Source organism: Leptinotarsa decemlineata, unplaced genomic scaffold (assembly GCF_025532065.1).
Source record: "Leptinotarsa decemlineata unplaced genomic scaffold, Ldec_3_MD MMD2_tig00001621_RagTag_RagTag, whole genome shotgun sequence".
NCBI classification, from domain to species: Eukaryota; Metazoa; Arthropoda; class Insecta; order Coleoptera; family Chrysomelidae; genus Leptinotarsa; species Leptinotarsa decemlineata.
The window spans coordinates 2,316,902-2,344,512 of NW_027412566.1; the positions used below are offsets into that span (position 1 = coordinate 2,316,902).

Here is a 27,611-nt window from a genome sequence, read left to right on the forward strand (position 1 = left end):
TCATGTATTGATATGATTTTAAATTGACTGGGTTCCTTCGCAGAACATGGGACATTCAGCACAAAATGTTAGAAAGACTTATAAAGATGTTGGAAGAAAAGCGAGGTTGGATAAAAGAAAATTATCTCAAGAAGGTGTTGTTGTTTCAGGTGAAATACTCATGTATTGATATGATTTTAAATTGACTGGGTTCCTTCGCAGAACATGGGACATTCAGCACAAAATGTTAGAAAGACTTATAAAGATGTTGGAAGAAAAGCGAGGTTGGATAAAAGAAAATTATCTTAAGTAAGTGTTGATGTTTCAGGTGAAATACTCATGTATTAACATGATTTTGAACTGACTAGGTTCCTTCGCAGAACATGGGACATTCAGCACAAAATGTTAGAAAGACTTGAAAAGATGTTGGAAGAAAAGCGAGGTTGGATAAAAGAAAATTATCTCAAGTAAGTGTTGTTGTTTCAGGTGAAATACTTATGTATTAACATGATTTCGAACTGACTGGGTTCCTTCGCAGAACATGGGACATTCAGCACAAAATGTTAGAAAGACTTGAAAAGATGTTGGAAAAAAGCGAGGTTGGATAAAAGAAAATTATCCCAAGTAAGTGGTGTTGTTTCAGGTGAAATACTCATGTATTAATATGATTTTGAATTGACTAGGTTCCTTCGCAGAACATGGGACATTCAGCACAAAATGTCAGAAAGACTTATAAAGATGTTGGAAGAAAAGCGAGGTTGGATAAACGAAAATTATCTCAAGTAAGTGTTGTTGTTTCAGGTGGAATACTCATGTATTAATATGATTTTGAATTGACTAGGTTCCTTCGCAGAACATGGGACATTCAGCACAAAATGTTCGAAAGACTTATAAAGATGTTGGAAGAAAAGCGAGGTTGGATAAAAGAAAATTATCCCAAGTAAGTGGTGTTGTTTCAGGTGAAATACTCATGTATTAATATGATTTTGAATTGACTAGGTTCCTTCGCAGAACATGGGACATTCAGCACGAAATGTTAGAAAGACTTATAAAGATGTTGGAAAAAAGCGAGGTTGGATAAAAGAAAATTATCCCAAGAAAGTGGTGTTGTTTCAGGTGAAATACTCATGTATCAATATGATTTTGGATTGACTAGGTTCCTTTGCAGAACATGGGACATTCAGCACAAAATGTTAGAAAGACTTATAAAGATGTTGGAAGAAAATCGAGGTTGGATAAAAGAAAATTATCTCAAGAAGGTGTTGTTGTTTCAGGTGAAATACTCATGTATTGATATTATTTTAAATTGACTGGGTTCCTTCGCAGAACATGGGACATTCAGCACAAAATGTTCGAAAGACTTATAAAGATGTTGGAAGAAAAGCGAGGTTGGATAAAAGAAAATTATCCCAAGTAAGTGGTGTTGTTTCAGGTGAAATACTCATGTATTAATATGATTTTGAATTGACTAGGTTCCTTCGCAGAACATGGGACATTCAGCACAAAATGTTCGAAAGACTTATAAAGATGTTGGAAGAAAAGCGAGGTTGGATAAAAGAAAATTATCCCAAGTAAGTGGTGTTGTTTCAGGTGAAATACTCATGTATTAATATGATTTTGAATTGACTAGGTTCCTTCGCAGAACATGGGACATTCAGCACGAAATGTTAGAAAGACTTATAAAGATGTTGGAAAAAAGCGAGGTTGGATAAAAGAAAATTATCCCAAGAAAGTGGTGTTGTTTCAGGTGAAATACTCATGTATCAATATGATTTTGGATTGACTAGGTTCCTTTGCAGAACATGGGACATTCAGCACAAAATGTTAGAAAGACTTATAAAGATGTTGGAAGAAAATCGAGGTTGGATAAAAGAAAATTATCTCAAGAAGGTGTTGTTGTTTCAGGTGAAATACTCATGTATTGATATTATTTTAAATTGACTGGGTTCCTTCGCAGAACATGGGACATTCAGCACAAAATGTTCGAAAGACTTATAAAGATGTTGGAAGAAAAGCGAGGTTGGATAAAAGAAAATTATCCCAAGTAAGTGGTGTTGTTTCAGGTGAAATACTCATGTATTAATATGATTTTGAATTGACTAGGTTCCTTCGCAGAACATGGGACATTCAGCACGAAATGTTAGAAAGACTTATAAAGATGTTGGAAAAAAGCGAGGTTGGATAAAAGAAAATTATCCCAAGAAAGTGGTGTTGTTTCAGGTGAAATACTCATGTATCAATATGATTTTGGATTGACTAGGTTCCTTTGCAGAACATGGGACATTCAGCACAAAATGTTAGAAAGACTTATAAAGATGTTGGAAGAAAATCGAGGTTGGATAAAAGAAAATTATCTCAAGAAGGTGTTGTTGTTTCAGGTGAAATACTCATGTATTGATATGATTTTAAATTGACTGGGTTCCTTCGCAGAACATGGGACATTCAGCACAAAATGTTCGAAAGACTTATAAAGATGTTGGAAGAAAAGCGAGGTTGGATAAAAGAAAATTATCCCAAGTAAGTGGTGTTGTTCCAGGTGAAATACTCATGTATTGATATTATTTTAAATTGACTGGGTTCCTTCGCAGAACATGGGACATTCAGCACAAAATGTTCGAAAGACTTATAAAGATGTTGGAAGAAAAGCGAGGTTGGATAAAAGAAAATTATCCCAAGTAAGTGGTGTTGTTTCAGGTGAAATACTCATGTATTAATATGATTTTGAATTGACTAGGTTCCTTCGCAGAACATGGGATATTCAGCACAAAATGTTAGAAAGACTTATAAAGATGTTGGAAGAAAAGCGAGGTTGGATAAAATAAAATTATCTCAAGTAAGTGATGTTGTTTCAGGTGAAATACTTATGTATTAGCATGATTCTGAAATGTGTTTTGTTGACAAAATGAACCCCAATCTTATATGGATATTGACTTTGATGATGGACAAGAAACAGGCATTTCAATACGGACTGATTTAACGATGAAAGAACTGGCTCTAAAATTTGAACAACTGACTCAGAAGACTATATCACAAATTATACGTTGAGTATTGTAATATTAAAACTTATAATATATTATCTATGAATTCATTAATTAAAAGTCGATATTCATGGTACACAGCACATTTATTAAATAAAAATATAGACAATAAACATATCTCAAGAAAACTCAAAATACAGCTTTTCATACAAAACAAGTTCAAAAATTGAAAATATTTTCAATTGACTCTGCCGTTACTTGATGAAAATCCATAGTAATTGTAAACTCACAATCCATTTCATGTACTGGTACAATTGGGAACATCTGTGTCATGGATGGCATTGGCCACACATCTATATTTGTGCATGACATTGCTGCTTTCTTGGTATTTGTATAATCAGCAGCAAATAATATGACACCAACGTGACTACAAACTCCACCTGTACATACGCTTACATCTTTTGCTATTATGTACCAAACATCTAAAGGTTTCCATTTGCTTTCTGTGAATGCTTGACCTGAAAATGAGTTATTAAGATCCTACTGAACTAGTCTTCATGAAATTCCAAGGAATAATAATCATCAACCACTTGTTTGAAATTCACCTGCTCCTCTAGAATTGATATTCTATTGTAATCAGATCTCCCGAAATCTACCTGTTTACCTATAATTACCATCTTCAACCAATAGAATTTGGTAACTACCGCTGTATCCAGGCCCGCAGCCAGCTATTTGATTGACCGCGTACAATACATATTATGCCGCACTACGACTACATATGCTGAGTTGGCACATTTTTAACTCTACCAGTTATATTTATTTTATACCAGAATCAAATTATATCAAATCTTCAGGTGATGTTTATCATTGATATAATTTGATTTTGGTATAGTTATTATGTAGGCTTGTGTATGGTAGTAGTGTAGATGGTAGGCATTTTTGTGGTTGATCTTAATTCTGGTAGAGTTGACTTTCAACTCGGTAGATTTTCTAATCGGTTAGCGTTAATATTGGTAGAAATATAACTGGTTTACTTGCAATTGAGGCAGAAAAATTCAGATGGAAAATCAGAGAACAGCTGGATCGAAAACCAGTTCCAACATCTAACATCAGCGATGGAAGAAAAAGAGCTCTGAACGGTCTACAAAGAGATGACAACATCAAAATCCTATCTGAAGATAAGGGAAATGCTAGTGTTGTGATGGATGCGGATCTCTATGACCAGTTCTGTTCAACAGTGCATGATTAAATTTCCTTCTTCTTCTTGTTTTCTTGTTTTTTCAAATCATCATCGCCGTTATCAGACATTCAAGAGTGGAATTTACGCTGTGCAGTGTAAATCCATCGTCCACTATTCATCTCTCCTCCTGTCATTATCCGTCATCCGTTAAACGATTTGTCTACCATGAATATGTTCACGTATAGATAATGCACAATCATCAGGACATTTCCGCTGAATTCTGAATGTAGGAGTCCACGTGAGCCCAATTATCGAATACCTACTTTTGTATAGTATTTTGTAGCCGAATTTTGAATCTGTTGAACTTCATGAATTTGACGATTCTAGTGTATTTACGAAATGTGAAAGCGGAAATTGAGGTTAAAAATCACGAAATTCGCACAATTTCATTATCTCTCAATCTACGAAACATCAACTCATAATCAGAATTGTAATATCAATATTCAATACTCAAGAATAAAGAACGGATCACTGACTGAAAGTTACCACCCTCTTTTGCGATTAATGACTGAATAATAATAATAATAATGTTTATTTCATAAGATTGAATACATATACATATAAACAAGAAGAAATGCAGGAATAAACATGGCAAGTCTCTGAAGCTCATAGAGCTTGTGTATGATAAAAAAAATGATACAATAAACTAAGTTAAGACTTTTTGTGTGTGAAGTCATTTGAAATAGAAAAATAAATAATGATATCATGAACATGAATCAGTGAACAAACAATATTACAAACTAAACTATCTGTCATAACATTCATCATTCATATACCATATACGTAGAGTAATTGAAAGTCATATGCCTTATACTTCATTCAATGTTCTGTTCTTAATATGATCCTTAATGACTGCACTTTTGTAGAGTTGATGTCCATTCTCTAAGGTAAGTCCTTGTTCAGAAAGATTGCAACAGTACAGAATATGGTGAACAATAATGACAGATGTGAATTAAAACATATGAATAAAAGTTCAAATATACGTATAAAGCTGCTGTAGATCATGAATTGTGAAATCATTTCCATTTGTATTTGTAAATATTTACATTCTTTTTTGTGAGAACATGTGCTTTTTCTTTCTGTATCACTACTTCATTTTTTTTCGTTCCAATATTTCATTTATCTTACCTATTGTTATATTAGTTAGCCATAATTTCCGTTCTTTTTTAAATCTGTTGTCACTTGTAATAGACTTTATTTCAAATGGAACTTCTGCATAAGCAATAGGGCACAAGTATATGAGAAATCTTTGACTTCGAGATGTGCTTACTTTAGGAATCCTTGAGGTTTTTTGCTTGAATCTGGTATTGTACAAGTGATCCACAGACAATAATTTTGTTTCACATTTTCTATGATACATTGCAAGAGTTAGAAAATATAAATGTCTACATGTAAAAAATTTAGATTCTGTGAAAAGTGTTTCAAATGGATAGGTATAATCTTTATTGAAAAAAATTTTAATGAGAAATTTTTGAGTGTGGGGCCAATATCAGGAAAACGAGATGCATGTGATACCAAAAAGAAATTATTCAAATGAATTTGGGTACGAAATATTGAAGAACAATAATAGATTCAAGGAGTGAAAAATAACAATGGTATTGAATGAAACAGCAATAGTACTGAGGGACATGCTAAAAGCGTTGCCTCAATCAGAATAGAGACACAAATAGAATAGCGGCTTCCCATCTAGCCGAAAGTTCGAAGTCTGCTGGAACCGCAGCATTGTCTGGCGAAAACTTGAAACGAAAAAAATACCAAAATCTTGTAGCGGTTGAAACTTTTGGTGTTTATGACCCGGAGTCTATGTTATTCGTTCATGAACTCGGAAGGAGAATAGGCCAAGCAGCAATCACCGTTCTACCTCTTTTTTGATAGAAAGAATCAGTATTGCTATTCAACGTGGTAATGCTGCTTCGGTCCTTGGAACTATTCCTACTTCACATAATTTTGATGAGATCATGCATTGCCCTTAGGATTCATAGAATTAAAAACTACTTTTGGAGAAAAGTGGAAATGACATATGAGACTACAACAAAAGACATCATCACTAATGACAAGAATTTTGATTGTAATATAATTGTTCATGGTTTTAAATTATTCTGCTCTTTTTTCAAGGCTTCAGGAAGCCTGAAAAGCATCATCTGAATGTTCAAAAAAGAAAATGAAGGTTTATAAATCAGCAAAGAAATTAATTAATATGTGATTTCTATGCATCGAAACTGTTTTCAATACTTTTGTGTTAAGAATCTCTCTTTCGATTGACTCCAAACAACAGATGAGCTGTCCTGAATACACAGTTAATTAAAAATGATTGAACTTAGTGTTGCATAACGAGCACTATTTACCTACCCGATTTTCTCTATCACTTCCAACTAGGATTGGTTGGAAAACGGAAATGCGGACTTTGATATATTTGACTCACGAACAAAAAGCCTTTTATGTATACCTGGCCAACCTCAGAGGTATGCTTGAATGGGTGAGTGAGCACAATTGTGTTGCTGCAGCCATGTATGATTGTTCACTGGATTGCTGCACGTTGATAAGCTCTTTTATTTACTGTCCGTATTGAAGTCGATGTATTCGAAATACAAAACAGCTTGATTGGAGTATCTTCATGTGAAAAAATCTTGGAATGATTTCAGGTTGAAGACAAATAATTATGACAGTATGTTAGAAAAGAAAGCCTTCCTCCGCGTCTGTCTGTCCATCTGTCGGTCTGAACGTGATTAGTGGAAACGTTGGTTTCCAACAATGGACGGATTGTTCTGAGAGAAAGGATTATGTATACAGTGCATTTCTTTATTGTTCCCACTGTTTTATTTTTTGAACAGGTCAACTCAAAAAATTGAAATTTGGGATGATTAAATGAATGCATGAATACTTTATTTTGAACTGAAACTGACAGATGAAACTTTCAAGATGGCGACTGGACGCCATCATTTTGAAGCTCTTGACGAATACCTCACAAAAACACACTTTCGTCTATTTTCCACGATATTTCTTTATTGTTGATTAGTTTCGGCTATTACACCATTTTCAAAATGGTTTTGAAAATGGTGTTATACCCGATACTAGTCAACAATGAAGAAATATCGTGGAAAATGATTTTGAAAATGGTGTAATAGCCGAAACTAGTCAAAAATAAAGAAATATCGTGGAAAATAGACAAAAATGTGTTTTTGTAGTGTATCCTCAGTGAAAATGAATTTCCATTTTTTATCGACCTTTTTTTTGGGTAACTGTTACCTTCCACAATCTGAAAAAATATAAAAATTATAATGGAGAACTTTATACAAGTGTAGAAGGGCAAACTTTTTAGTTTACCTCGATAAGTTACTGCGTAAAAGAACATACAAACAGCTTCACAAATTCAACAACATCCAACTCAACAATTACCGACTCAACATCCACCGACACCTTTTACAACTAACGTTATACCTCACATTCCAAGACTATCTGAAAAAATAAGACGAATTGGAAATAGATATGATGTTAGAACTACTTTTAGAACAAAAAATACACTGAGATCTATACTCACACATACAAAACCCAACAACACTGAAGAAAAAACAAAAAATTGTATTTATAAAATAACTTGTTCTTGTGGTAAAAGTTACATTGGTGAAACCTCAAGACCATTGAAAGTGCATGAGAATGAACATCGAGATTATATAAAAAATAGACAATTGACAGGATCAAAATTATCAGAACACATTTTAAAATCAGACGGTGAACATCGGGTGGAATGGAATAGGACATGATTGATTACCATTGAGTCTCATTCTAAGAGACGTAAGCTGAAAGAATCAGCGTATATTGTCATGTCTGGAGAGAATTGTATCTCGAATAGCTCCTTAGAAATAGACCGTACTTTTCTACCCATCTTGAAGAAAACTTTGGATAGTGGCGAAATGGCAACAAACTGATATCGGAGAGTACTTTGTATTACATCGAATATTTCAGTTGTCAATCAACAACATTGACATAATTTCATATTTCAAAACTTCTTTGACATCTGTCGAAGAAGTAAAGAAATAAGCTCTCAAAAAAAGGAATAACTGCGTATATATTCGAATTTTTATCCATTTCTGAAGACGGAGGCAGATTTTGGCCTCCGAAACGTAAAAGATAAGTATAATTTCTTAATAATTTTTTTGATAGGCAAAATTGTGAAATACGACAAGTTACTGATAAATAGAAGATTTTTCTTTGTGAAAAATACTTTGATTTTTACGCAGTAACTTATCGGGGTAAACTAAAAAGTTTGCCCTTCTACACTTGTATAAAGTTCTCCATTATAATTTTTATATTTTTTCAGATTGTGGAAGGTAACAATTACCCAAAAAAAAGGTCGATAAAAAACTGATTTTTTCCTCCACAAAAAATGACTTTCGTTGAATATGAATTTCCACTAAATAAACAAGTCGTTAATCAAAGAAGTCAAAAAATACCTCACAACCCTAGAATATGAAGTCAATATCTTCACCTACTACAAAAAGGCAAAACATTTGATAATTTCATGTTTCTCGTATCTCGTCAGATCTCCTGTATAAAGAAGGTGAATTTATGGATATGAAACAATTATATTACTATTGTACATACGTGAAGTATCATTTCAGCAAAAATAAAGCGTTATCACGAAACCACGGCTATAACACACGACATCGCGACCAACTAAACATATACTACTGTTAAAAAGTCAATCTCACAAAGAGCATATTTTTCCATGGCTACCAAATTATATAACACCGTACCTCACAAAATAAAAAATTCTTATTCCAAACCAATATTCAAAAAACAAATAACAAAACACATTCTCAAAGAAGATAGACACTTTTAAAAAAATCTGTTAGAGTGAAATAAGTTAGTCTTAGTCAAATTTATCCCAAAGTTGTATCATACTGTATTGTTAGTAGCATAATTTTATCCATATTGTTTAAGATTTTATCTATTTGTATATTAATATTTTATTCTTATAGAAGAAGTAATATTTGTCTAAGGTTTCATCCATTTTTCTTACTTTTTGTTTGTCTAGTATTTAATCGGCCTATTTTACCTCAAGCCTAAATATAATTTACTTAACTGTAACACCAAATTCACAAAATTCAATAAAATGTTTTGTAGTTACTACTCCATGAAGGCCATACATATTTTTATACAAATATTTATGTACTTACATATTCTTTATAACTTCTTGCGAAACAAGAGCTCTGCTCTTATCGCCAAACCACTTTATTCACATATTTTGTTTTAATTGTACTCTAATCTGTATACGTTGTGAATAAAGTTATTATTCTATATTATATTGTTCATCTTTCATAAGTCTATCATAAGTCCGGGACGACATATTTTTATCTTTCAAAGGTAGCTTACTATACGCATCTCATTGTTGAAATAATGGTCACATATAATATGGCATTTCAAACGGTATTCATTCTCATCAAATAAAACACATTCTTCACCATAAGCATTTAATGCGCATTATAATTGGCATTTACACCATACAAGTGAAATTTATATCTAGGAGACTTGCTTTCTTCTAATATCGTTTTACAGTCCATCTGCAAAACGTAAAATTTCAGTTCCTTCAGCCAGATTAGAAACTAATCTATATTTCTAATACATATTCATGTTTGAATTACTGAAAATATCAACGTTAATCGAAACAAAGCGTAATAATCACCACAATATCGAATATATTCTTAAACTAATATCTATTCAATTTTTCGCACATTGATCCAAAGACCTCCAACAGCAGAGATAAGGAAGTAAAGTGGATCAAACTTCAAAGGAAGTTGTGTTTTCCGGTCGACGGTCAGTTGGAAATTCTTAACCAGATGTGCAACTCCAATTTTTATTTGTGTGGTTCCAAAACGTTTACCTGAAACCAAAAATAGACACATCAATGAAGGGGGTATCAAAAAGTTATGAAAGTTTAGACACAGGTTGCTTATATATTGCGTTCCATATTCGGATTCCTTCTGAAATTTTCTGAAACGGTTGAATAATACCGTAAATTTCATGTTTCCACTCACCTAAGCATTCCCTTTGTCCTTCACCAAATGGAAAATACGTATACCTGTTATAGTTTTCTTTAGAAGAAAATCTCTCCGGAATAAATTTCTCCGGATCTTTGAAATATTTGGGGTCATTTTGTAATGCACCGACTGGCAAAATGATCGAAGTCCCTGGTTCCACAGTGACGGATATATTTTTGTACTGTGGATCTATTGGCTTATAAGTGTACCTCTCAGTACACTTCTTGCCTAATTGACTGATGACTGGATACTTGCGTAGGCTTTCTGAAAAACAGAAGAAAAGAGAAAAGTTTTTCGAAATTCCACTTCTCCAATATCGAACAAGAAAAGTGGGAAACTTTCATTTCTCAAATATTATTCGACCACTATTTGTTTGCTGTTTATCAGGTAGCCATATTTGCTGAATGAGAATTTGACTATTTCCCAAATTTTTTGTTCATTGATGTAGAAATCAAATAGCGCCTTCCTCCAGAAAAACTAACCTCTCCCGAAAATATCCAAAGATGAAATTTGAATCATTTCGTATTTGTTAGACAGGATTGTTTTCTGAATGGAGTTGATATCGATGTTGAAACTTTAAGTAACCTCTCGAATAGAGCTTTAATGCAGTTGAAATCAACTTTAAGACTCGATCAGAGTAGAAAGAATAAGTCTTCGTTATTCAAAGAATTCCACTCAAAATAATACATACACAGAGCCTCATTCATATTGCCCACCTCCTCTGTAATTTTTGTGGAAAACCGCAAAAGTAATTTTTCATCACAACTACTATCCTAATCAGTACTGATATATATTATTATATATACTTTATTGTCCAAAGGTAATTTTGAATTTTTTGCATGCTATGACGTGTTGTATAGTGATGGGTGGTAACCTCAAGTTTCACAAGATGTGTTCTGTGTACAGAATAAAAAGGGCTACAACCGTAAAAAAAAATTATCCATAAGCAGCCTGCATGAGTCACGAGGTTTAGCTATGCACATATATCGTATAGCTCTCTTCTGTAATACAATGACATACTCCAGCAAATTAAGGCTACACACACACCCCAAAAAGGTATACCGCACCTTAAGTGAGACTCTACCAAAGCGTGATATGCTGTTTCCGCAGTATAAACTCCAAGTTCTCTAGCAAAAACTCTCACTGCATAACAGCCGGTGGAAATTTTACTTTTCATTTCTCTGATGTGAGCGTCAAATTTCAGTCCACCGTCTATATACAGTCCCAGAAATTTAGTACACTCTCTGTTCTCAATGATACCGCTCGCTACAGATAAATTCTGAAGTGAACATTTGGAAGTCTAATATTTGTTTTAGAAATATTAAGGGAGAGTAGATTGGGATCACACCAAGACTTGATTTCTTGTATATCATCAGCTATTGTCTAATTGAGTATATCTATACCTTTACCATGTCACAATATAGTGGTGTCGTCAGTGAAAAGAGTGAATGTTCCAGATATACTCATGTTCTTAAAATCGTTAATATAAAACAATATGGGACCGAGAGCCGATCCCTGTGGTAAACCAGTATTTATTTCAATACTGTTTGAACATTCAATCGTTTTCAATGAGATACGACTCAACGTCATCCATAGATATTCAGCTTACGTAGCAGTATTTTATGATCAACGCTGTGAAACCCTTTTGTAAGGTCACAAAACACCGCTGCAGCAGCCTCTCCATTATCCATATTGGAATACACCTCAAACAGGAAAGAGAATATTGTATCGTGTGTGGTCTTGTTGCTCTGGAATCCAAATTTGTTTTTCCTTATAATGTTATGGCGAAGGAGAAATTCATCGTTATTTAACAAAAAAAACATGACTTTCCTAACCAAGTTCTCATATTGGTTTGTTTTAAAAAATTTGTTCGTTTTGATGTCATCTGTTTTTGTAGCTCCATATTTCAATAAATATTCATTCTACTATCATACATACTGATCGATGAAGAATCGTGTACACAATTTTTATGTTGACGTAATAAGTCGACTCGTGTTACGTTGACGAAAGTACAATGATCCAAATCGCGCTTATTTTGATCAAATTGAATGAATATCCACTGAGTGGGTTGCAAACTCAATTATTTAGAATAATTGGAAATTCACAGCCATAAACATTGCGGGTGCAACCTGTTAAATGACGAAATCGATTTAATTTAGTCTCCGGTTTTTAAATTGGCACATGCGCATTGTGAACTGTAAATACAGGTACTCAATCAAGTACCTATATGGTATATATTGGCGAATGTAATGAATCATTGTTAGTTTATTGTAATGAGTTTGAGAATGTCCATATAGGACGAAACTGCAGTAACGTTAGTTACAAATAAAAGTGGTAAAAACATAGAAATTTTCATTTCTCTTCTCAAAGAATTTAATATTTCCTCACCTTGTAAACACATATCCAAATACACCATATCCTGTATGCACTCGTATGTCAATTCTCCATCAGTTTTCTTGAGACATTCGTTTATTTCTTCTCTCAATTTCTGCTGCACTTCAGGGTTCATTGCTATTTCAAAAATCAGGAAACTCATAACCTAAAAATGAAAAATATTCACTTCTAACAAAAATTTAATGTTGTTAAAACACTCTGGAACTCACCCTGGAACTGGTTTCGAATCCATCTCCAAAGAAACTAGCTGCATGGGCTGCAATGTCAACTTCTGTGAAGAATTCTGTGGTTTTTGACAGTTGGATTATCGAGTCCAAGAAATCGTTCCTTACTATATTGTGTTTTTTGCGATATTCCATGGTAGACGTCACTAACGTAATCAATTTATCGTGCACCTCTCGGGAGACGAGCCTGCAACACAATATTTCCTGGAAATAACTGTGTTTGAGATATTTTGCCAAACTTATATGTAGCAGTCGACGTTTATTGAATACTAGTTGTTGCCCTCGTCTTGACTGTATAGATCACGGAATACTGCTGAAAAAACTCTATCACTATGGCATTCGTGGAGTTACTCATAAATGGTTTGATAATTATCTCACAAAATAAAATCATCAGAAGGCGGAATAAAAATGGCGTACCACAAGGTTCAATACTGAGACCGATACTTTCCTTATTATTTATAAACGTTTCAACATATGTTGGTATAGAAGGAAAATTTACCCTATTGGCCGATGATACCACAATATTATGGCGTAATGAATCTTTATGTAATCTCCACGAGTTTATAAGCTGGTGCGACTCGAATCTGTCATTTGATGTTTTCAAAACCAACATTCCGCTCCTTTATGAACAGCATACCATTAACAAATGAAGCAAACAGATAAAATGTATGTCTATATTTGTGCATATATATCTTTAATCTGTATTACAGTTATTTCAATATGATTGGTACTCTATATGTATGTATATTTGGATATATACATGTATACATGGTTGTATAGTGACTGAAGGGAATTTGCAGCTTTGTCAATAAGACCTGATGTTTTTTGAACAACAAAGCATATTATAAAATTATTTCCCAACAATTCTTCTGATGATTCCCCAGTTTTCTCCAGCGATAAAAATGCATCCCGTAAGAAAATTTGGTTTTTTTCATACAACGGGTTCGATTTGACGACGGTTTGATTGAGCTTGCCAATCATCTTATCTAACGCTGTTTCTTCGATCATAATCACTAATATCTATCACATTTTGATTTTTGCTGAATTATTTTTAGTAATTTTCACTCCTAAAAACTCTAGGTTATCTACCAGTACATCATATATAGTATGACTTTCACTTTGAATCACCTCAGTTGAAACATACGATGATCTGTGCTTCAACCTCTTCCACTATTCCTTCAGTGTTTGAAGATAGGTTAATTTGATCACTTTTTCGATATTTTCTCCTATTTTTGCTGCTGAATCGACTTTGGTATAGTTTATGTGAACATTTTTGTCTATACATTTATTTAGTTATACACTGTTCTACAGGTGACACCAAACTAAAGAACAGGGATATAAGTCAGTAATATACAAGATTTTCATCGCTTCTAATTCTTTGGTATTCATTTCATTTACTTCCTAGGATATTCCGAAGTATCTCTGGTATTAGAGATAGCAATGATGAGGCGATAAAACCACTGCAGATGTCATCTCCTCTACTGATGAAACATTAAAGCTAGCTGCAACCCCAAATTGTCGATGATGGCAAACATTGACTGTCTTGTCATCAAATGACAAGGGCTTTGCAATCTATTTGGAATGGTATTATCGCTGCTGGTGAAATTATCAAAATCAAAATCGGTGTACTTTGCCCAAGAAAGGGTACTGTGAATATGTTGGCATTTTTTTCAACCTGTTTGTTCCGTTTTCTGATCTGTTCGTTGATATTTTTCAGCTCTTCCTATCCTCCTATCCGGACGCATAATGTCTGTATTTCATTAGATCATTTCTTGACATCATTTTCAACTATTATGACTTTATCTTGATTTTTCAATCTTTTCAATCTGTTCTTATAATTTCCCATCGCTAGTAACCCAGATTACTTTTCATTTCTAATTTTTGATGGTTTCGGGAACATCCCTCAGTTTTCTTTCCTGTCTGTTTCTATTTTTATGTTCGAAGTTGAGAAAGTCTTTGAGGAAGATGAGTTTAAGGTTGGGAAAGCATTCGCAGGAGTGATAACTAAAAATACAATCACTTTTCTGAAAAATGTACTAGAATTCATGCAGTACTGATGAAAAAAACTGCAAATGATTCAAAATTGCCATCAACTGTCTAGTATACTCACCTAACTTTGATAAAAAAGAATAACGAAGGTGCTACCGAGAACAGTGTGAATTTAATTTTCTGCCATAGACTTTGTGAATCGAAAAATTCATCAGCTAACTGTTTGAATTTTGAACACTGCTCATCGAAACATTTTCCTTCGATGCCAAATGCGCAGTAGGCAACGTTTTCCAATGTGAATCTTACGCATAGTTCTCTTGCTTCGAGACATGTACAATTTTTCGTTTCATCCTCTACATATTTCATCATCCTAATGGCAGATTTTTCCAATAATGGAAACATTCCTTTCATCTGAAATTAAGATTCATTAGGCAGGCTTGAAAATTTAAGGGCTAACATATAGATAGCGCTAGTAGTATTGAATCCATATGATTTTCAGTTAATTGTAACCTTCAATAAACAAGTGTACAAGTTTCACATCTCTCGGATCATCAATTTGTGGGAGAGAACATTCTGAGTGGGGCAACTTTTGTTGTTTTGAAGAAAATGGATCACAAGAGTTATGTATGTTGATGAAGCATTGCTTTTTGGCAAAAGAAACTGCCTCGAATTTCATTGTTTAAGAACTTTTTCATCTGTAGAACTGCTTTTATGTGGAATAAACTTCCTGAGAACGTTCTGCCAAATGTATTTAATCTCCAGCGATCCAAATCCAATGTGAATCGCTGCTTTCGCACAGACACCGCTCTGAGGGTGTCTTCAAGGATTTTTCTGTAGTACTTGTATTTCATCCTCAGCGAAGTTCATAGACCAAAACAAATAACCGTGTATATATTCCCTCGTGACATGTAAGTTGGAATTCCAACTTACATGAAAATCTCAATTACATAACTCAAGCTTGGCGGAAATATTGAAGCGTTTATTCTTACTTGCCTGGCTTCCGTTCAATTGCTTAGCTTCAAACACGTGAGTACTTGGACTATAATATTTACGTATATAAAAAGGGTGAGATGCAATTTGTTACCTTTCTTATATAATCGCATAGACACGACGACCAATAAGACAAATATTATAACATCCTCTCTCTCTCTCTCTTCATAGAAATTTCAGATCATGTGCATATCACAGAAAACGACCTCATTTCAAGATAAAGAAATTGTTGTTCCATCAACACAGTGCACCGTGTCACAAATCAATGGAAACGATAGCAAAGTTGTATGAATTGAGCTCTGAATTGCTTCCTCATCCACCGTATTCTCCTGATCTACCCCCTAGTGACTTTCTCTTGTTCTCAGACCTCAAGAGAATGCTCGCTGGAAAACAATTGCGCCGATGAATAGGTGATTGTTGAAACTGAGACCCATTCTGAGGCTAAAGACAAATCGAACTACAAAAATGGTATCGAAAAATAGTATGACCGCTATAATCAGAGTATCGCTCTCGTAAGCAATTACCGAATAACAAAATCAAGTTTTATTTAATTTTTCTTATGTTTACCTACGAAATAGTCCGCCCAACAGGTATGATATAAATGATAAATAATAAATATATATGAAGAATTACGAAAATTCAGATTACGTCACTCCACAGTCTTGTCTAGCTTTTCGACAAATCTCTTTTTTTAAATTCTTCATTTCACTCATACTGAAACCAGACCTTTCAAATTCTGTTTAGAAAATCATGATTATACCTTTCCAGAAGTGAAACATGGTGTCAGCTGTTGACGAGTGGTTTTCCATTCTGCTCCTTTCAGCACAAAAGGATTTCTTCCAAAAATAGGATCAATTTCCTTGTCAACTTCAAGGTCATTATTTTGAAAATGTTTGAAGTCTCTCAAAAATATATTTTTGATGAAATCCGGATCTCTCACCAGGAGACAGGGGGTTGTGAATCTGTACAACCCTACGAATGAATGTCCTTCATAGTTTCTGAAACAGACGAAATTTACTTAATTATGGAGTTATTGAATGGGAAGTACTTCTTTGAAAAAACGTGATAGCTTTAGGATTAAAAAAAAATATATTTTCAACAGGGGTACCCAGTTACAGTTATAAGGAATTGATTCAAATGATTCATAAACAGCAAAATTCAAACCCCAGAAGTTCTGTAAAACCTGTGATTTAAATATTTCAGTACTCGAAAAAACTGATTTTCCTGATCAACTATCAATGTTAAAATTCATTTCACAATCGAAATATTTTTCGAAGGAATGTTTTGTTCATTTGCCTAATAAGTAATATGATATATTAAACATTGGTAACCATGAAAAATTGATGTGAATAATTCAAAAATTTAGGAAAATGTATCAACCTCGACTACATTGCTGTAGAGTTCGACCAATTTTTGACAAATTATGTTCTGATGAATGACATTTTCTACAACCAATCTGTTATCTAATTTTTCATGTGCATGTACAACAAATTTGTTTCAATTTTTGTTACAATGAATTGTACAATAGAAAATTATCAGTATTATGTTGAAATTTTTGTTATTGTTCTGCACTCCATGGTGTTGTTAGAGTAGAAGCAGCAGAGAGAGGCAGAAAGAGATTCCTACACAACATTTATGTCTCGCACCGAAAACCATTGTAGAAATGTCTTGCTAATATTAGTCATCTCTTCCTGCTATATTTATTATACAGTGGGAACGTAATTAGCCCCACTCTCCCTTTCAACTCTTGAACGAAATCAAATATCAAGGTCGAAAAAAGTTCGCTGGGAGGAAGCTTTCTATTTTTTTTTCGAATATGAAGGCGGCTGTAGTTTCGATAGGTATTTCAAATCTCTAACAAACATTTTTCAGTTTTGAAAATTCACAAATAAACAATAAATATCATAATTAACAAAAAATGTTTCAACTCATCTTGATTCATTCCGGTGAATGTTCAAATTGGTCATCATCAACTTCCTGACAATAATGAAGTTTGTTCACAAATTCATTATGAAATGTTTCTGAAGTAATTTCGTTAGAAGCATCTCTTATTCTGAACATGAGACACCCTCACAAAAAAATGTATATCAGGTAATGCAGCGGGTCATTCTAAGGGACCACGTCTGCCTATCGACTTCCAAACATGCTCATCGTGATGAAAAGGTACTCCATCTGCTGAAACCTAATATATTTTGAAAACACATTCAGATTTGACAATTTTCCAAGCTGGAAGACAGGCAAACGTGATCACGCAGAAAAGCCCACTAGATCACCTGATATGACACCTCTAGATGTTCCTAGATTTCTAGCAATGAAAACATTTTCAATATGGAATCCAAATACCCATCAAACGAGTTACCACAAAGCCACCTTTCTAGTTGAAAAAAAAAAGTTGGTAGTGCTCTCTCTGCTACAAAACTACCAAAAATGGTACCTTGTTCCACACTGTGAAGAGTTCAAAATGATTCGCAAAATCTCGGGTGTATTTTCACCTACTTTAACTAAGGATTGAACCTCACCTGTAAATTTCTTCGTAAATATCTCCCTGTGAGACTTTTCCAGTCAGGATTTTTCCTAAATTTCCCAATATTGGAACGGGTTCAGGTCCAGGAACCCCCAATCTTTTCCAGTAGCTATAATGTCGGCGCACTAAAAATAATATGAGGCCTATTATGGCCACCAGAAGTATCAAAAACATGTTTACTATTTGACCTCTACTCTATCAATGAAGGACCCTGTGAATCTAATATAGTTAATTTATTTCAATTGACTAATGACCGGGATTGCTAGCGGTTAGTTATATTAAACTTATGATGCACTATTTGGAACCTTCGGTGTAGTAATGGATATTACTGGAGTTTTTCCCACCACCAAATCGTTACCTATTTTTAAAATTAATTCAGGTGTGGTATACCTGTATGTGTGGTATATCTGTATGGTATACCTGTATAGCATAAATAGGGTTAGCTTCGCAAAGTTACCAGTTTAATTTTCCTTTTGAAGATGTCAAGGTGTTGAAAATAACGATTTTTTCAAAAACTACACCTCACGATTTGATCAAATCGTGAGGTGTAGTTTTTGAAATTACTAGGGATCTTCATCAAGAAAGGGCCGAATCAATCTGAAAATTAAAAATAACGATTTGGTGGTGGGAAAAAAATCCAGTAATATTCAACTCCAAACTGTAATATCCCACTGAATACTTATTCAAATCGATCGAAATAATCGCCATTTGACTCAGTGCACTTTTGCCAACGTAACACAAGTCGATCACTTCCTTTGGCATAAAAATTGTGTGCTCGGGTTTTGATGAAGTTGACGAAGGCCGTTTCTGCCTGTTCCTGATTGGCGAAGGTTCTATCGGTGAGAAAAATATCGAAGTGCTTGAAAAACCAATACAGAGAAATAATGCTGCTACGAACTAGTACATGTGAACTGAAGAATTGGCGGTTCGTATTGTATAATTTTTACTAACCAAGTTTAATGATTGGCTGAAGAGTCATAAAATCAAATTTGAGGTCATGTTACGGTGACGGATAGAATGCGAGGATGTTTATACACTTCGTGTTGTCAATGTTCAGTTCAGGAACTGATCGCGATTTGAGTGTTGAAATTCTATATTGGTGCAGTTAAAATTACTTAAAATTTTTGTTATCTGCTTGAAATGTGGCGTCCTTGGACAAGTCCTAGTAGTAATAACGAGTGTGATAACAACGCAGAGTTTTTCCTGTGTAGTGATTCCAATAGCGATGATGAAAAATGCGAAAAAGAGATACCAGTGAATGAGATTCGGATGCATTTGAATATTGAAACACACAGAGTATGTTTCAATGTATATCAGAATGTACATCTCAAGTTTGGTTTCGAGGGAAACAAACTATTACAAGCAACATCAGATTTGACCGAAATTTATTTCTCAACTGTACGTAAAATAGTCAAAAACAAACCTTGAACGCAAAACGCGTTGTGGCACTCCTCAAACTGGCAGTTTGAGGAGTGCCAGAAGATGACAGTACTACCAACTGTCGAAAGCGCTCGCAGATAATTAATAGAAGATATAAAGCTTCAAATCCTTTTTGTAGAATTTAATATTGAAATATATATATATATATATATATATATATATATATATATATATATATATATAAATACTCTTTGATCATTCCCATATTGATTTCAATTGAAGAGCCACCGGTAGACAGCTGTTTCAGCCTATTGGGCATCGTCAGTACCGGGCAGGCGGTCCTCGATTGAAGACAAAATGAGAAAAACCAAGAAAGTACTTGATAGAAATAGCTGCGTAAACGCAAGCGAAACATAAGTGGAACCACCTATTGGTGTGACACCCAAGGCAACTTGCCAACTTGCTGGAATTATTTTCCAGCAGCTTGACTGCATTAACCTTTCCAGGACTCCGCTTCACTTTGCCAAGCTTTCGCTTCTAATGGGAAGCTCCTTCAGGGCCTATAATTTATTGAGTTGTGGATTTTTTGCCAATAAATAACATAACAAATCATACTTACAGTAAAAATGAGTGAAAAACAATGAATTGAACATAAAATTGATGAAAAAAAGTTAAACATGTATGGATTATTTGGATTTGACAAATGTCATACCTTCACATAAATGTCATTTTTCAATAGGCACGATGATTTGATAATCTTTGACTCTAAAAAGAGTTGATTGATACAATTTTCATTATTATCAATGTTTTTTGGTGTAGTTTACTGTATATACTGCTGAGATTATCAATGTCAGTTTTCTTATTCATACAATCAGAAGACTCATTAATTTCAACCATTTCAAGAAAAAGGCGTTTGGATTTTTTTTGTATGCAAAACTTTGATATTAGAGTAATTTGGTTTATATCCTGTTTCTATAGAATGTTGCGCTAATGCACATGATTTCTTTTTAAGCTTCATATCACTTTTATGTGAAGTTATTCTATCTTTGAGAATTCTAGATCCGTTAATCCATTTTACTGTACTATATATTTTTTTTTATTGAATTATAGTCCATTTTATCAACTGAAAGAAATACATCTAAAAGACTGTTTTCGGAAATGTCATTTATAATACAATCCAATAATTGCTTTAATAAAAGATCAGACATTGATCACCTCAGTGAAATCTATGCCTTTTTTTAGATATTGACAAAGATCTACATGATTTCCAAACCAACAGTAATTCTGGTTTTTCATTAATATAATTTCATAACATTTCAAATATTTTCTCTTTTAACAAACTTCCAACCTCTCTATGGCAGGGTTTAATTTTCATTTAACAACACCTTTTGTTTTCCTCAAGACTAATGAGGATGTTGTCAATTAATTAACATATTTGATTTTTGGGTTTTTCTCATTGGGTTACTTAAAGAACAGCAGATGTCTCTGATCACACTTACAACAGAATAGTTTCCTTTTGTTCCATAGTTTTATCATCTACAAACAAACACACCTTTTCCAACTGAATTACATGTTAGCTGACATTGTCAATTGTTTTGTGTCTCTGTCTTTGTTCTTCAACCACATGGCTTCTACCGTTAATCCATATTTCAAAACAAATAACGATTTTTAGTGAATTTTAATTGAATATTCTTCTTTGTATCCAGTGAGATGTCAACCTCTTTCAATTTAATGACTTGTTCATTCTGTTTAAAAAAAATCTGCCAACCGCACATTTGTGGTTTCAGTTGATAGATCTTGTGTTTACAAAATCTTTAAGCTCCTGCTGGTGGCTCCGTGCATTTGTATTTCTATCTTTTGGTAACCAAGTGTTGCCCATCCTTACACTTGGCTGCACCATACTGATGATGGGCCACGTGTCTATGGTTTGCCACTTTCTTGAGTGCTATGTCCGATTAATAACTTCTATTTCTATATATATATATATATATATATATATATATATATATATATGATGGGCCACGTGTCTATGGTTTGCCACTTTCTTGAGTGCTATGTCCGATTAATAACTTCTATTTCTATATATATATATATATATATATATATATATATATATATATATATGAGTAAATAGTATTCAGAAGTATTTTCAATCATCACTCATTTATATAAACGAAATATTTATTATATGAATAGCATCAGCAAAAAAAACAGAAAGGATTTGAATGAAATACATTAGTAATCCTAGTCCTACTATTGTTATGAATGCATACATTTTGTGAGGATGAAGTAAATATTTACGTTTTTTACTTTTTCACGCCTTAACAGCTCAACGGATTCAAATGTATGTTGGTTTAACACAAAGGATAGGTTCCCATGGTAACGCGGTTGAAACAGCGGAGAACAGCTAGTACTGAAAGGAAAAACCCTATACAAAATGAAATATTATCACTTGATGTTTTATTTCTAATTCCATGAATCTGAAAGACATACAACTTGAACAAATTATGATAATAATGGTTAAATGTCCATTTTCAAAAGTACGATGCAAGTATTCAAAAGCCAGTGCTTGTATAACGGGTGAGTAGCGGCATTTCAATTACTGGTGATTCGTCAATGTCCAGAACGTTCATAGGCATATTTCCAAATATCTCCGAAGCAAACAGATGAATGAAACCTGTAGAACATCATAAGAGGAAGACACGTGTGTCCCAGAATCGTCCACAATTCCTTTCCGTAGAATTCGTATCTCTGGTCTTTCAACCAATAAGCTTTAACCTCGAAGGTTTCCATTAACCAGAGAGCGATATTGGAAATGACCAGAAAAGTTACTAGCTCTCTGCCGGGTTTATTTTTCCTCAGTTTTCTTGTATTGCTCGAGCGTCTCAAACCATCCAGAATGAAGACTGTTTGACTGAGCACTTGAAAACTCTAGAAAAAAAAGGTAATCTACAATGTTTCATAATATTTACTGAATGCAAATCAAATACCAATCACCAATTCAATAAAAATTTCAACTCCTTATCTGGTTGCTAGTTGTTTGTTTACTTGTTAATTCACATCCAAAGTGATTACATATTATCATATATAATATTGAGTAAATGAAAACAAAATAATGTGAACAGTTAGAAAATATAAAATAAAAATGAATTAAGGCAAAGTTCAAACATATACGCAACAGATTCAGAATAGTCTTTACAACCATTTCAATTGAAATATTACAAAATAAGCACATACATATAGGAGCATAGCCTTACAGGAAATACTGTCAACTCTATTCTCTTTGTGGAAAAAACTCAAACTCAAACTCCTACCAAAGTTCAACTTTATACAAAATATCAAAATCCCACAGTAAGCACTTACGTCAATTTAGGGTATGTATCAGGTGGCTGAAAATCCATATGATTTTGATTCAATCCTAGCGTTCAAAAGACATGTGTACAAATATAATAGCTGTGGGGCTATTAGTGGATAGAAATGGATAAAAAGAAATTTCGTGTGTTAATAAAGCATTGCTCATTATTGAAATAAATAGTGTTGAAGCCGAGGCTTCGTTTGATAAACATCATTTGAACTTTACACCAGGAGAATCAACCGTTGAGCAAAGTGGATGCAAAGACGTTCTAGTCGGCTGGCAAGGTAATGGTATCAGTATTTCGAGATACACGTGTAATAATATTCATTAATTACATTAAAAATAAAAAAAATCATCGCCAGCGACTATTACATGGCATTATTGGAGTGTTTGAAGAAAGAAATCGCGGAAAAACGGCCCCATTTGAAGACGAAGGAAGTGCTGTTCCATCAAGACAACGTACCTTGTCACAAATCATTGATAACGATGGTAAAATTGCATGAATTATGCTCCAACTTTCTTTTGCATCCACCGTATTCTACAGATCTGGCCCCCAGAGACTTTTTTCTACTTTCAGACCTAAAGAGAAGGCTCGCTACCCCAATGAATAGGTAATCGTCGAAACTGAGGCCTATTTTGGGATTAAGGAGGATTCATTTCGCCGTCATTGGCCACTATATTGAATAATAAAATCAAATTTCATCGAAAAAAAAAAGTAATAATGTACGCATGTAGAGAGTTTTACTTCTTTGGTGTAACAAGGTTTGGGAAAGAAAGTTCTTGGCTTTCTACTACTCCATCTCGATACAAAAAAATGAGGGAATCTTCCAAAGAAAGGAAGGAAGTAATCAATTTGAAAATAAGTAACTATACATGGATGTGTAGATCATGCAAAGAAGTAACTTTCAGACACAAACTGAAAAAAAGTCCTCCTGAAACAGCTACTTTCATATAAACATTGAATTACACGAAAGAAAAAATTTTTTCGAAACAGATTCAGTGTTCATATAGAAGTATTTGTTTCGAAAGAATTTTTTCTTTCGTATAATTCAATATTTATATGAAAGTAGCTGTTTCAGGAGGACTTTCTTTCAGTTTGTGTCTGAAAGTTACTTCTTTGCATGATCTACACATCCATGTATAGAGTTACTTCCTTCCTTTCTTTGGAAGACTCCCTCACCCTTCTTTTTTTGTATCAAGATGGAGTAGTAGAAAGCCAAAAAATTTCTTTTCCAAAAATTAATCACTCCTAAAAAATATAACCCCTTCAATTCATGTTCTGGAATGTTTTGTTTTGGATCTACAATTTATTTAGAGGTCTCACCTTCATGCATACCTTAAAACGCACGCCATTTTTTTGTGTTAGTTATTATACTCACCTCAACTATCAGACCAACGTATCCCAATACATTTCCATTGATTATTGCAGGAATTATACTGAATATCCCGTTCAGAAAGAAAGCTGGAATGCAAATGAACAGCAGTACGTCGTCCAACAGATTATGATGTGACGAGTTCAGATCTAGTTTTGTTATTTGACGGTAGCCAATAATGCAGGCAAAAATCATGGTCGCCAAGATGACGAGTGACGCTGATGAGTTGATCATTAGACCCATTTCGGTTTTTTTCCTGGAATTACAAATAAATTTTGAACGATGAGATTTTTTCTTTCATTTTGTAATTATCGAGATTAACTTCTATGCATGATCTTCACATATTTTGTAGAGTTTATTTCGAATTCAATTGTTTTCTTTCCCCCTTCAAAATCTTCCCGCAGTTTATTTATGAAGTATAAAGAAAATATATCTCTCAATGTGGAAGTCAAAAGTTTTTACATATTCTCGGTATCACCGAGTATGCAAACCTCCTCGCGACAAATTTCAGATATCTCCAGGAGGGTTATATGAGCTGAAGAAGCATGATATCGATGATCTCATCTTCTACTGTTGGTTCCCAAGAACAACTGATGATATTGAACTGAACTCATTCAACAATCTAGTCTTACATTCCATTTATAATAGATCAGGGGAATGTCCAGCAACAAAATCTGAAATTCTCTCCAAATGGAGAAAACAATGAATTGTACAAAATTCTTCGATCGGCATCTTCAAACTCTTGGCTGCAAGTCTTCGACCAAATCAATCTGTATCACTCTAGGCTAAAATATACATCTCTGGAAGTGTATCTGTTGAGAATCACAACACAACAAAAAAATATTTTTTGAATGTTTCCTACACTAAATTAGTCAATTTCTACTAATTTTGGGGTGATAAAAACGAAAATAACAATGAAAAATTTTTATTAGCTCTGGTTTTTGAGATACACAGTACTTAATCTTAAAGAGTAGTTATACTATACGTGAAAAGTGAAAGTACATAAAACAATATTGTTATGTTTCTTTTAGAATATTTTAAGTACAAAATTAATAAAAAAAAACATTATTCTTAGTGTTTTGACAAATAAAAGAAGTTTGTACCACCAAATTTCAATTAAGTCCATCCGATTCATTGTAAGATCGCTGTCGTTTAGCTTGTCTTTTATAAAACACTTCTGGAGCATCCCTACACACAGACCAGCAGTAGTCTGCAAGCATTGCTTCATTCCAACGGCCCTGATATCTCTGTTCCATTAAGGCAATGTCTTGATGGAATCTTTCTCCATGTTCGTCACTCACAGATCCACAGTTTTGTGGGAAGAAATTAAGATGAGAGTGAAGAAAATGAATTTTAAGGACATGTTGCATCCAAGTTGGTGGTAAGCTTGAAGAAGCTCTTTAACCAATGCTGTGAAGTTATCATCTCTTTTGTTACCTAAAAACCCATGTACAACCCCCTCAAAGGCTTCCCAGGCTCTTTTTTCATTTCCTGTTAAAATCATGTCAAAAGCAGGATCATTTACGATTTCACGGATTTGAGGCCCAATAAAGATGCCTTCCTTGACTTTAGCATCACTCAACCTGGGAAACTTTGCTCTCAAGTACTTAAAAGCTTGTCCTTCCTGGTCCATGGCCTTCACAAAGTTTTTCATTAGTCCCAACTTAATATGTAATGGGGGAAGGAGAACATCCTTAGGATCTACAAGAGGCTCGTAAACTACATTTATCTCATTAGGGTTTAGGTCTCGTGTAGGCCAGTTCATTTTTTTATAGTGAGATTTTCTATCCCAACTGTCCCACAGACACAAAAAACAACAGTACTTGGTGAACCCCAATTGCATTCCTAGGAGTATAGCAATGACTTTCAGATCACCACAGATGTGCCACTTGTGTTGTTCATATTTGATTGATTGGAGAAGTGTTTTCATATTTATATACGTTTCCTTCATGTGAACTGCATGACCTATAGGAATAGAGGGTAGCTGATTTCCATTATGCAGAAGTACAGCTTTTAAGCTTAGTTTTGAAGAGTCTATAAACAGTCTCCATTCAGATGGAGTGTGATCCAAATTCAAGCAGTCCATCAAACTATTAACATCAGAACAAACTACGAGGTTTTCTTTTTTCTCAAAAAAAGGAAGCAAATCTTTTTGACGCTGTCTGTATTGAGATATTTTCACATCATGTTTTAGAAGATTCCACTGTTGTAGTCTTGACCCTAACAGCTCAGCCTTTTCCTTAGACAAGCGAAGATCTCTTATAAGGTCACTCAACTCTGCTTAACTAATTCTGTGCGGATCACTAGACCTATCGCTTACCTCAAAATCAGGGTCATAGGATGTAGAAGGATGGGTTGCTCCTTCTAAACAGTCTTCATCACCTTCCTCTAAAATTTCATAGTTTTGGGGTGGAGAAGGGACTGGCAAATTGTCTGAGTGTGGTACAGGCCGAAGAGCAGATGGGAGATTAGGGTATTTCCCCGTTCCTCTTTTCTTCATAGATAAACCTTGCTTAATGGGAGGAGTTAAGCAGAAATAACAGTCGTCTGTATGATTGGTAGGCTCACGCCAAACCATAGGTACTGCAATAGCCATTGCCCGGTTTTTATTTTTCAGCCACTCTCGCAATATGACGGAACAAGAATTACATCATATATGAGGAGCCCATGATTTATCTTGGTCCCCAACTTTCACACCAAAATAATGTTCATAGGCTGTCTTAACGATAGGTGTCATTTTACGTTTCTGAGCCTTAAATGTTATTTTACCACATATATAGCAAAAGCTATCGACAGAATTCACACACTTTCGAGGCATTTCAGATCAGCACTTAAATTAATTTAAAAATCAACTTCACACGATAATTTCAATAGCAACCACGTGCGTACAATTGACAAACTCACATAGGTTATGTTTACTACTTAAGAACAGCTGATGAGAGGGGTGTTATGTAAACAAACATGTGTACCAACTGTTGGTGATGAAATATTTCATTTGTTGAAAACTCAATATACATATATATAATATAATGATACTATATCTTGAAAACAAGAGCTAATATATAATTTTTATGGTCACTTTCGGTTTTAACACGTGGAAATACATTAAACTCATCTAATTTCAACCCCGAAACAAAAACTTTGTTG

At 34.0% G+C, this 27,611-nt stretch overlaps 2 protein-coding genes across 3 annotated transcripts in view; both read right to left on the reverse strand.

Moving 5' to 3' along the window:
• Positions 1-9,651: 9,651 nt before the first annotated feature.
• LOC111512897 (probable cytochrome P450 6a13) lies at positions 9,652-18,613 on the reverse strand. Its single transcript, XM_023169053.2, has 7 exons — positions 18,352-18,613; positions 16,593-16,830; positions 14,964-15,253; positions 12,839-13,040; positions 12,624-12,774; positions 10,233-10,499; positions 9,652-10,078 (listed from the first exon to the last, which is right to left on the reverse strand). The coding sequence occupies exons 1-7, from the start codon at positions 18,528-18,530 to the stop codon at positions 9,912-9,914; spliced, it is 1,494 nt and encodes a 497-aa protein (XP_023024821.2). The 5' UTR covers positions 18,531-18,613; the 3' UTR covers positions 9,652-9,911.
• A 3,556-nt stretch (positions 18,614-22,169) lies between these two features.
• The window catches only part of LOC111514279 (proton channel OtopLc), a 33,970-nt gene continuing 28,528 nt past the window's right edge, over positions 22,170-27,611 (reverse strand). For both annotated transcript variants that reach the window (XM_074176161.1, XM_074176160.1), the window contains 2 exons: positions 24,471-24,720; positions 22,170-22,667 (listed from right to left, as the gene is read on the reverse strand). In XM_074176161.1, the coding sequence (XP_074032262.1) occupies positions 22,350-22,667; positions 24,471-24,720 (568 nt within the window). In that variant the 3' untranslated portion in view covers positions 22,170-22,349. The remainder of the gene's footprint in view (positions 22,668-24,470; positions 24,721-27,611) is intronic.

What these genes read in the sequence shown, in the direction of transcription:
- LOC111512897 (XM_023169053.2), bottom strand. Translation starts at nt 18,530, where the DNA reads ATGTTTTTGATACTTCTGGTGGCCATAATAGGCCTCATATTATTTTTA. An exon ending in ATTTACGAAGAAATTTACAG is followed by an intron (nt 16,831 to 18,351) that starts GTGAGGTTCAAT and finishes CGTCTGTTTCAG; the next exon opens with AAACTATGAAGGACATTCAT. An exon ending in AGGACAAAGGGAATGCTTAG is followed by an intron (nt 10,079 to 10,232) that starts GTGAGTGGAAAC and finishes TTTTGGTTTCAG; the next exon opens with GTAAACGTTTTGGAACCACA.